The 12,430-nt window shown below is 38.6% G+C and overlaps 1 protein-coding gene across 8 annotated transcripts in view; it reads left to right on the top strand.

Annotated features, from left to right (window-relative positions):
* The first annotated feature begins 1,823 nt into the window (after positions 1-1,823).
* The window catches only part of kmt2cb (lysine (K)-specific methyltransferase 2Cb), a 65,300-nt gene continuing 54,693 nt past the window's right edge, over positions 1,824-12,430 (top strand). For 7 of the 8 annotated variants that reach the window (XM_074689164.1, XM_074689166.1, XM_074689169.1 and 4 more), the window contains exons 1-2: positions 1,825-2,570; positions 12,050-12,238. In XM_074689164.1, the coding sequence (XP_074545265.1) occupies positions 12,051-12,238 (188 nt within the window). In that variant the 5' untranslated portion in view covers positions 1,825-2,570; position 12,050. Of the gene's footprint in view, positions 2,571-12,049; positions 12,239-12,430 lie in introns of all 8 variants that reach the window. The other variant, XM_074689165.1, reaches the window with a different exon arrangement.

Here is a 12,430-nt window from a genome sequence, read left to right as displayed (position 1 = left end):
TATATACAGAAAGATTTCCTATTATTGTAAAAAGATCTGTGTCTTCTTAAAACATTTTTCAGCAAAAGTTACATGTAAAGACTATTTAAAACAATCTAACTATGGATTAATATAAATGTCGGTTTAGCTTTTCCACATCAAAATCTGTATTGTGTGAGGTTTTTAATCCTTTTATTCATAAAACACAAAAGCAGTGTCTCCATTGGTGGTAAAAGACTTGGACAGTAGGTCTTCAGCTGCTATAGGATTGAGCCCACAAGAGTAATGTAGACACCACACTAAACAGCAGCTTCATGTGTTTTGAGGTAATTAGGTCAATGGTACATAGCGGTGTAAATGTATACCAGCTCATTGGCCATAAGTTAGACAGTGACACCTGTACTTAGGGTGTCACTAATCTGTTAACCTCAGATGACACTGCTAAACCCAAATTAACTTTTGAAGCCACAACTTATTTACAGCTCAAATCATTTTTGTTTTTTGTTTTTTTTTACATCAACTAATGAATGAGATGCATAAATTCAGACAATTTCTTCACATAGCTGCTGCTGTATGATGCTGATGGAATAAATGTAGAAAGCTTAGCTTACACATTTTTACTTGTGGTGTCTTCCTTTGATAAACTGATTCATTTTTATATGATATTCATTTTTCAGGAACTTCAGAGCTGTAAATTTGTATCATACATTCTGCAATTTATGTTTTTATGCAACACTGCAAGGTCCCTAAAAATTGAATCAACAGTATTGAATAAATCAATATCTGAATTAAATCAACAATAGAAGCAGTGTTGGGGATGACTGTGAATGCCACCGCACTACATTTATATTGTTTTGAAACAGAAGAGTGAAATATATTGCAGTTTCGAGGAAACCCCTGCATTTATTATGTAAAACTAAACTGTAAACAAACACGTTGCTTGTCATGGCTTGGATAAGCCAGTTGGGGGCACTCTGTGTCCAGGCAAGAGGTGCTAAGATATACAATTGAAAGGAAAAGAGCTGGGTTCATTTCCAATAAATTTTCCGGGGACTACAATCTAAGTATGTTAGTAAGTCTCTGTCAAAAGCTCCCCTTCGCTAGAAATGTACGTCACTACGTGCCTAGTACCCACAGGCTCTGTTACATGTTATGTGTAGCTGCTGGAAGCCGACCCCTGGGGGCTTTTCCGAAATTTAACCCTTTCGTGCACTCAATGTCTGCCAGCTTGCAGGGCTTGCAGGCTGCCCACTACGAAACAGCCACTTTAATTCATTTTTCATTGTGAACGTGCATTTGTTCACGTATATATGGTGAGCAAGAAATGGGTAGGTTTGGGGGGCTGTGGCGTTTCTTCTGGTCTCGCTCTTTCAGTGAGGATGCTATCTGGACTAGCATCGGCGCTTGGCCTCACTCGTGTACCCCACTCAACCCATCTTTGCTCCCTCCTCTCTCTGGAGAAGGCCGGTGATGACTGCTGGTATCAGTACAGCTGCTGCTGCCGCTGGCGAATTTGCAATGAACTGGTTTCCAACCCTACTCCAACTCTTCTAGGATCCAGGCTCCGTCTTTTCGTGCCCTCCCTAGCCATTATTTTATTTACTAAATTCCCATATCCCTCCGCCGGGTCAGAGAGTATTTTGAAGAAATTGACAAATGCTTAGCGTGTTATTTTAATAAGTTATTCTCAGCGACGTTGTTAAACGTTTATCAGGCATAGGAGACATCGCTTGTTTTGAGAGCCGCATCAATGTTGAAAGATTTGCGTGCCGTTTATGCGGCAGGGGGAGGTGGGTCTAGATCATGAGGAGCCTAGAGGGGCTGTGCTTTGGTGCCACTTATCATTAGATATGGCCACCGTTATAGAGTACACCGAAGCGTCATCTTCAACTTAATTTTGTGGTATTCCATACATTTTTCTTTGCTGGGTCATCGTGGCACACAGGGTGTTGTTTTGGAAAGCCAATGCTTGTTTTTACATGTCTTCGGAGGCGGTTGTTACTGCGTGGCAGGCTGGCTTCGAGAGTCTCGTACTGGCCGCTTGGTCCCCATAGCTTGTCGATGCTGAAGAAAATAGAACCAGTTGCCAGCCAAGCGGTCGGAACCAACATTTGATTTGCGCGTTGCTGTACATTCGCTAAGGATCCACCTCTCAAGTTTCGTCCACGGAATTTTGACTTTTGCTGCCACTTGGACTTTGGCTTGGACCTGTTCATACGTTAATGGTAAAATTGTTGGCCGCAGACTTGGGTGGCTAACACAAGTAGCTATATAAGCCGAACTCGTGCGACGACAGCTGTCATTGGAGAAAGGAAAGTGATCTCCTCTAAATGTGTGTGCCAGTGAAGCGGGTTTCTGTTGGATTTAAACCATCTGCATACCCATCAAATGGGAAAAGTATGGAATAACATCGCAACGTTGGAATACAATGATATGCATGATGCAACTGTAAGAATTGCGGTGTTGCTTCATTGGAGAGAGGCTAGCTAGCTCCATTAGCTTGCTAGCTAGCTGGGTGATAAAAGTGCGACGTTTCATCCTCCAGTTTTTTGGACATGAAGAGGATAATTCGCTATTCATAGGGCTGGAAGGTAGGCTACATTAATATGTAAAATTGCTTTGCATGCACACAAAATTTGTTCCTTATTTATCCTGTGAGCTAAAGCCAAAATTATCCACCTACAGTCTGATGTTGGGGGTTTGTCGCCGCCTTGGCTCTCATGACTCAGACTATTCAGTGGAACGGAGGATTCAGTAGGATGGTTCATTGGTGCTATATAATCAGAAATAGTAAGATTTCAGTCATATTTTTAATGCTTTACACAATATTTACCATCAACATCCACTCACAACTAAAGTTAGCTCGAAATTATTAGCAGAAATCAAAGCCCATGTCGTTGTATAACCTATCATTTCACTTCTTGTGTGGCATTGTAGTTCTCCTGAACACTTTAGTTTCATTGAATAGACCGAGCCTTTGTGTGTTGGGAACAAATGCTCATCATTGAATTTTACCTAGTTGCCTTTTGTGTTTAAGTATGATTCTGATTCTTCAATTATATGTACAGTATTGTATACAACCTGAAATACGACTTCAGAAAAGGCTGCAGCTTTAACGCCTTTTTGTTGTAGGGCATTCGTTTCAAGGTGCTGCGATGAGTTGGGCAACTAAAACTGCAACCATAGGTAACCTGTTTGCTCTGAGACCCTCTTTGAAGTTGTCCTACTAGCTACTTTTGCACATAACCGTATCAAATCTGCTTTTGACAAAACAACGAAAACGCAAATAGTCTTGTTTTGTCGAATATTGACAATGTCAACTCCACTTCTGTCTGTGGTCGCAAACGAAAAAGCGACAGAGTTCTACACAACAGGCTAGCAATCGTTAGCTCTATGCAACTGCTTTGTGCCTAAGCCTGAGTTAACAAAAGCTAACGTTAGCATGTCTCCAATTGTGCCTGTGGTGGTCGTGACTGCCTTATGTCTCCGGGTGCTAATCTCACATGCCCTAACATTTAACGCTATCCTCATCACTGTCAGTTGTGGTAAACATGTGTGTTAATACTGTTATAAAGTGATTCATACCCAAACAGTTATTGTTACATCACCATGTACAGTAGAAATCATTGAGCCTTGAATCGCAATGAAGCATCTAAGGTCAGATTCACAATTTATGAATAATTGTACTGACAAATGTAATAGCTAAGAATAATTTGTGTGGCGTTTGGTGTTGTTGGACCACCATCTGTCCACAGAGCCTGGAGGCTGGTGGAGGCCAGTATTGATGCAAGAGGAGAGAATTTCTACTGAGTAACAGAGAAAGATGATGTCAGTTTCACAAAAACTTACTGTAAAGACCTGAATGGAGACATATGTATGTCAAGAGTTCATTTTTTTGAAAGCGTATTTGGCCAATTGTGACACACTAGTGAGTTTATAGCAGCGGTTTTTAATTTCTGTTCGACAAAATAAACCTCAAAGCTATATCTATGAGGTGTGAGAAAAACATGTCACCTCATCATTGATATACGGGTCTTCAACAAGTCAAGGATATTGTTACAGATCACATCCACAATAATAAAACAAACATTTTTACAGATAACAGATGAAACTGAATACCAGCAAAGTTGCCTTTCTTATAAGTCATCTTAAAGATGACTCATGAAGTAGTCTGATGTAATTGCATTTTGGTAAAAAAAAAAATAAGCACATGAAGTAATAACCTGTGCAGATTTCTGTCCCAAGGAGAACCGTCAACAATTTTGCTTGTAGATGAAAAATGGTACTGTGTTTGCAGACACTTAAGCTTTTTGGTTTATTATGGGCTAGTTCAAAGCATAGGGGGTGACGTTGGTCTTTTTAAATAGTAAAATTATTGATATACAAACCTAGCTTTCAGCAAACAAGTGATCTCAGTAAATTGTATTTCAGTTTTTGCCTCTTTTTTATTTTAGACATTTATCTTATCCCATCCTCGCTTTTATAGGTTCATGATACGTAGGCACACTGTATCCCTGACTGATCTCTAAATGTACTGAACCATAACACCTTAAATAAGGAGAATCATTTTTTCCCCTTAGTCTTAATCAGGTAATTAATTTGAAAGCTATGATCAGAATGGCTTATGAGAACAACAACAAATAAAATTTGCTGGAACACAACACTCCAGGCTTATCAAATTGACTCTGTCTGTGCTAGCTATGGATTTACTCCTTGTTTTAATGACAATTTAAATTCTGACCAAACAACGAGTCAAAAGGTAAGAACTCACTCAAAACTGTTTGAAATATACCACAGTTGATTAACTCATCATCAATAAGTGTCAATTCAATTACAGTTGTTGATTGCCAATGGCGACTATGAACATCAACTATGTGTTTGGTCTGTCAGAGCTTGTCCATCAATACCAGGCTTGAAAACTTAAGAACTGATTAACTGTTTGTAGGCGAAATCAGTGCTCTCTTTGGATGGTAAGCAACAAAACTACTTAAAGCTCATTTTCCAGGTTTTTCGTAGAAATGGATGTTTTTAGTGAAATCAGCCTGTGTTCTACTGCTCGTTAAAAAAGAACTGAAAGGGATAGAAACAAACTTTTCTTCCTGATAAAAGATGAGTCTGCTCTTCCTGTTGGTAGTTTCAGAATACAATATTCTGTGGGTCTTGGAAGATCAGTCGCAATGCCTTTAAACAGCTGGCAGCATGGGTCTCTGCTCTGAAAACGACTGGCAGCCATTGACTTAAAGATGGCAAGGGACAAGCTATGTAATAGGGCTGAACAATTTTGGAAAGTAATCTAATTGCAATTTTTTTGGATCAATATTTCGATTGTGATTTAGCAATCGCAATATTAAGGGAGGGGTATCTTCTGTATTATTCACGAGACCCAAGTAAGAAATTATTCTGTAGTTTGAACAACACGACAAAGGATATATATATATATATATATATATATATATATATATATATATATATATATATATATATATATATATATATATATCACATATGAACAATTCTTTCTTTTAATATTTAATTGAAAATGAAAAAGGAACTTTGTGAAATTTTATTGATCTCCAGTTGTCAGTGAAAGTAACAAACCATACAGAATAAAGTGAACAAGGGGTATGGCTCTGCCAGCCACAATCATTCTACTGGATGGATCTTTGTAGCTCACAGCATATTGACTTTTTTAATAGCAGCCTTTGTGATTTGAAAATTGCATTCTATTGCATTGTGATGTTGGTTTCAATTTGATAAACTGTTCACATTGACACATCGCTTTGTTTCAGCTATAGCAGAAATGTATTATCATGCATCCCTTAACGTTTGTAATCATTTTCAGAGATTTTATCTGTTAAGAAATAAAAATTGTGTTATACATTGTAACAAATGTAGAATTTCGACATATAGCTTCACTAAGCTCATATTGTTGGTTTGATGTTATAGTAAAACTAGATATGATCTGGTTTTGATGGGCATTCTTTTATTTTGAAAGTCACTACATTTTGTAGTATTGTTTGAGTGTACAACTTCCTGTCTTGCTCGGTCTGCTCTGAGTAAATGGATGCGTTGTTGCCCCGGCTGCTGGCAAAATATACAAGGTGTGTGTGTCCGGTCTGCAGGGCTCTGATGCTCTGATGCTCTGATGCTGTAATGAAGCAGGGGCAGACCAGAGACACATCTGGAGTATTTTGGCCGTGAGAACATTTGACCTAACAGTGGCTGGCTCATGAATTCACACCATTTTACCAATCACACAATGTCCAAGGAAGCTGTCAGTTACCCTTAAGTCATTTGGTTTCATTGAAGTGACAGCTGCATGGTTACCTGGTGTGATGGCTGTGGAGAGTCAGGAGCAGCAGAAACCAAGGAAAATATCTTTTTTTTTAAAGTCAGTAACATTTTCACTCTTTGGAACCATCACATGAAGGAGAGGTCCAGTTCAGTGATGAGGGGCAAGTAAAGCTTAGTTTTCTTCACTTTTCTGTTCCAAATAAAAGACAGCCAAGAATGACCATCTTTTGGCGTTTTGGATCTGTTCGACCAGAGGCCCTTACACCATATCTTATGGTTTGGACCATGGATCATTTTCTCTTAAGCTGAATCGTCATGGTTGCCTTGGAGCCAAACATAACCTGATCTGGCTAAGGTTATGTTCTAGATAACAGAAAAGCACCTGTAAAATGTAAACTGGTATCATTATTAGAGACAGTAGGGCAATAGGATGGCTACCAGTAAAAATGTAGTCTGTTCCTGATGATGTTTTTATAAAATTAATTTACAAATATCAACCTTGAGCAGAGACTGAAACACACTGAGTTTGTATCAGGTTAAATATGAGACATGCAACACGACATCATCCTGTATTAAGAGTTATGTAATTAAATGCTAATATTTATTACAACATAGTAGCCCAGAAGTATGACAAGTCAGTTTCCAACTGAAGCAGAGTTATGATGCTGACTTTGTGAAAGTGGGTACCAGTGCAGCCAAATGTCAAACACCTAAGAAACACAGTCTTACAGATTTTAATGTCCAAAAATGGTGGCCCCACAAACAACAGTGTGACAGTGTACTGAGTGATTAAGTTCAAAGAATGAGACAAGTTGAAATGAAGTTTTAAAGAAAACTTCTCTGATTCAATAAATGACTTTTAGAATACTTCAAACAAAATTCCAAAGATTGAATACAATGGAGGTCCATTTCTGAAATGTTTGAAGGTAGTTCTAATCTTGTAATGAATGTCACTGCACTTCCACTTTCTAGAGTATAATTTACCAAATGCAGACTGAACAGACACTGAGCAGTCAGCGGTGTCAAATTTACATCAGTCTTGTGAAACTCATGAAAGACACAGTCATAAATGATCAGATGATCAGATTTAGGCCCTGTTTACATGACAATGTTCATCCGAAAATGCTAAAACGCTGTGAAAAAACATCTGAGTTTACACAGAAATGCTGAGGGACTGAAACCACTGTTGTAAGTACACCAGGTCTGTAGTTGGCACTGTAACTGTCTTGCCTAGAAGCCACTTTTTGTAGATCTCCACCAAAGACGAGTTAGGCCGATCATCTGGTGTATTGGTGAATGCTAAGTGCTGAAGTGGTGCAACAGATACACATTTTGTTGAAGCAGATTGAGCAGCACAAGCACGATACAGTAGTCCGCGACCATTGTAACAACGGTACTGTTGTACTGTTGTATGCGCTTGTGCGAAGCGGAGTGTGACGTCAGCGTTTCCACAGCTTACTGTTTAAGTGGCAACGATGTCGGCAGCGCTTCAGAAAAATTCCCCCCTGGTGGCTGTTTTCAAAAGCTTGCGTGTTTGGTCAATTAAAACACTGTTTCCGAATGCAACAATACTTATGGGTTTCACCCTAAAACCATGGTTGTGTAAATGGCCCCCCTACATGCAGTCATTGAATCTGGTACTGCGGGGTCAAACTATGAGGTAAATCTGTCTCATATGAACTCTCCCAGGGTTGAATTTGCATTACATTTAAAGTTTTGGCCACAACTTTTGACAGATTCTCCCTCACCACCTCTTGGCAGATAACTTTTCATTTTCTTCTTCATTGGCACTTACCTTGGCCATTTTCCTGCTGCACTGAACTGATTTGGAGACAGTTCCACCAAATCAGTCTAGTGCTGTAATTGCTGTGAGGAATGACAAATTCACCAAGTGCTGTCCTTGTAAAAAAAAAAAAAAAAAAAAAAAAAGTGTTCTTTATGAAAACAGTGTCAGACTCTAACGAGGGCTGGAGATGGTACTGTAATTAAGCTAAGGCAGCCACCTCCTGGTTCATGCAGGAAAAACCCCCTGTGTTATATCCTAATCTTGCAAGACAGCTTTTCACCTTGACGAGAACTATCGTCACGCTTTGGTATCGAGAGATCTTGAGGCACAACATGTTGTTACACCCCTGCCATCAACAGATCCATCAGTCATCCAGGAGACTGAAGCTTATTTTTTACCTCTATGGTAATAAAATACTGGTACTGTTAGTGGTTCATGAACGCATCCAATTATATCTAAGTTCATTTTAAATGTCCAGATTCAATTCAAAAGTTAAGAAGGAACATACTTTTGTTTTAAATACGTAAATTTTCATAACTCATCTTGTTTTTATTTTAGTTACTTTATCATTATTTTGCAGAAAATGCCTTCCCTGTAAAATTACGTTTTATCTTTTTTCTTAAACCTGATCTGTCCTATAATCTGGGTTATCTTAAATGTGGGTCCATACAGCCTTTATTCCCCTTTTAGGACATATGTGTTAGCATTTGAACTTAAGATGTCCCAATCCTGATCTCAGGTATTAAATCAGAGGTGATCTTGTTTTTTTTCTCTCTCTTTTTTTTAATTGATCAGTGAGCTGTATTTTAGCCGATCTTTAGCTGTCATTGAGCATAATTTGCTGCCAAAGCATCAGTATCCCCTCACTCTCGAAGTTCACACAAACTTGAAGATTGATCTGAAAATAATAAAATAAGGTATGATACATTGATGTGACACAGCAGCCACTTAGCTATATTACAGAACACATGTAAACAGCCAGAAATGTTACAGGAATAATATCTTCCATGCAGAACCCTACAGTAACTCTCCAGGGACATACAGTCTAAAAAGGCAAACACAGGACAATCTGTTACCTTAGCATTAGCAGCTCTATGGCTTAAATGTCAGCAGTGTGGAGATGCATCCATCGGGGAAGTGAAAACAGTCCAACAACCACAAATGAATACACTTATGCACAACAATCTTTTCCTGAGGCATTCATTGTTTCCAGGCTTTAAAGGAATAGTTAAAAATCCATGTAGAGGGCGTCCAAAAAGCTTTCAGGAGACTCAGGTTTATGCTGTCTCCAGGATTCAGAGTATGTCCTGCCTCACTGGAGCTGTTCAGAACACAGACCATGACAACATGCGAGGTGATTTAAACACTAGCTCTCGGTAGTCCACGCAGAAAATGTGGGTTTTTATGGACTGATTATTTTATTTTCTAGTGTCGAATGACTCAGATCAGTCAGAGTTGACGTCCAGTTTGTGGTAAAATAAAAATCTCAATGAAAAGGGAAGAACACAAAGTAGTCGTGTCAGTGTCAATCTCCATTCTAAAAATGTGAGGCAACGCATAAGCGCTAAAATCATCAGTTCGTCAAGTGTCCGCTTGAGTCTGGCTCCGGAAATAATGGAAACCATATACACAGCGTGTGAAAAGAGCTGTTTTTACAGTAGAAATAAACATGTTCACAGTCTGGTACAGAAATGTCCTCAGATAGCTTATTTCTCCAACAGCAAAAAAAGCCGATATCCAACATATCGACCGATATCCGATATATCGGCTGATATATATAATAAATTCATTGATATACACAGGATATATACTATATATGAACACAAATTATTATATGGCCCATATGATTCAAGACGGAGACAGAACACTATTGAATTAAAACAAGGAACTTAAATTATAAAACTGTCAACATAAGAACTGTAGTGTAAACCAATGTCAATTAAAAACAAGCTGTAAACACAGTAAGTAAAAAAAAAATTAAACTGTAAACATAAAGAGCAACTTACACGACATTAAAATGTTATTCTATAGTCTTACATTAGATAATGGTGGACGTGTGAATTAACAGTAGCATTTATCTCTGTTTATCTCACAAAAAACTTTCGTGACGTTTAAATGTCGACAGTCTTACATTACATAATGGTGGATGGAGGGGCAGGGCATTCAGGCAGCGTGCAGCCCAACACACAGGAGCAGGAGCGACAGAATCTCCGTGGAGCTAATTTTTTTATAATCTGCTACATTTTAGCCGATGTTGATTAATCGGCAACAGGCATAATCGGCCCGATTAATCGGCCGATTAATCGGCCGATTAATCAAGACCGCAAGTTTGCCCAATCAGAGGCACAGCTGAGCTGATCAATTGGCAGGCACCCTACAGCTGTTGTTGAGGAGGCTCAAAGCCCACCTCATTTTCAATATGGCTGCTGCAGACAATGTGCTTCAAAACTCCATTTCAGAAAAGGACGAGTGACATCACAGAGATGACGTCTCTTTATTAAAGTCTTTGGTTGGTGTCAAAAATTACGTTTGTAGTCTTGTTTCATTTCTTGAGAGTTGTGTTCAAAGCAGCCTTGGATTTAATCTTTCTGTATCACATCCACACTAGATCAGGGGGCCTTGTTTAAAAAAAGGACGTAAAATCGATGAATCTCACTTCAAAACTAGTTGAACTGAGTTAAATGGAATTAATAAGTTGGAGAAATAGTTTAACTATCATTATTTACCATTAATTATTGTTTTAAAACAAAAAAGTGTGCCGCTCCACTTTCTTACCTCTCAAGCAACGTTTATCTCAGCAAAACCAAGTATTGGAACGGGACTCAGTATCTGCAGATATTCAGTACTAAAAAATATATCAGATAAGTATCAGGGGAAAGAAATGCTGAATGAGACATGCTTCGTTTTAACCATCTCAGTTTAGTTTTATATTTAGATTTTAGCTTAAGAATGAGGCAAAATGGTGCGTGAAATGATCTGAGAAAACTTGTAAGTGAAGGGAATACTTAAATGTACTGAAAGTCTGATGTACTCCTTTTTACAGATGGTGATTTCTTTTCCAGCAGAACAGTGTTTTTTGGCCCGGATGTGTTACATTTCTTTATGACTTTTTTTAATGTATGAGAAATATTCACATTGTGCTGTCTCACTTTTTTCTGGTCTAATGAGCTAAATTTCTTTAAAAAAATGAATAAAAAACAAAAACCAACCAATGAAAAAAGGGAGCCATGTCATGAAATAGAAGTTTGGGAAATTATCAGTAATGATTTGGAACAGATGTAAATCATTCACAATTTTAGCATCTACATTTGTTTTATAGTGTCATAACATCCAACCCTGTTTTGCTTAGCCTGAAACAAATCTTAATCCATTTCCCTTGGCTTATCCAGTGCACGAATGCCTCCTCTAAATTTCCCTTAGCATTGTGAAGTCTAACCAGAGGGCAGCATTCCCCATATATTTACTGTTGTGTGATTGTTACGGGGATTGTTTAAATGGGAGGGTTTTAGGGAATATAAAACATGGAGCAGCTGAACATGGAGTGACTATTGAAATGTCAGTGGAAGTCATGTTGGCACATTAGGGTGTATAACTGGTATTGCATCATGGGCATTTAAACAGCACATGCTTAAAGAGCATTAAAGATGCCCACAAGTTGTCTGTCACTGCTAAAAGAGGATGGTAGGAGTTTCTGCTTTTGTGGCACGTTATCAGCGTAAGATGGAAACTTGAACCCCTTTTTTATATGATCATGCATTGGAGCGATGCAGCTATCTCATCTAAATAAATGTCTCAGCGAACAAATGTTGACTGCTGTATTTTCCACCTTTAAGGATAGAAAGATCTATCCATGCTGTTTCTTTGTTTTCCTATCCAAGCATCAAAACCCTGTAAGACAAAAACAATAGAGTCGAAAATGAACACCTGTTTTTTTCAGTGCCGTAAAACACTGCTTCACTTTTAACATGTTTGCAACATTTTTTTTCTCAGAATGGCATCAGAGGATAAGACTGTGGAACCCTCTGACCAGGGACCCTCACCGCCCTCCAGCAGTGTAGGGGCCACGTCCACAGGAAGTCCTGCCCACGCAGACAAGCGACCACGTGGCAGGCCGCGAAAGGATGCTGTTGCCATCCTACCCCAGGCGCCACCCTCATCCACATCTAAGAACAGAAAGAAGTAGGTTTTCACCTTTGATATTAGAAATCATTTTACTGTGCTCTGATGATGCTGGGAAGTTTCCTATTCCTCGAAATGGACCCAGCAGTATGCTGTTGCCCAGCTAATGTAATATTAGACTTAAAGAATATATATTTCTGTTACTATGACACACTAATAACATGCTGTATTGCTGTCTTAAAACTCTATTTC

Source organism: Halichoeres trimaculatus, unplaced genomic scaffold (genome assembly GCF_033239565.1).
Source record: "Halichoeres trimaculatus isolate MK-OKI-2021-1 unplaced genomic scaffold, fHalTri1.1 fHalTri1_scaffold_15, whole genome shotgun sequence".
NCBI classification, from domain to species: Eukaryota; Metazoa; Chordata; class Actinopteri; order Labriformes; family Labridae; genus Halichoeres; species Halichoeres trimaculatus.
The sequence above is the reverse complement of the archived record's forward strand: the minus strand, read 5'-3'. Positions and strand labels throughout refer to the sequence as shown.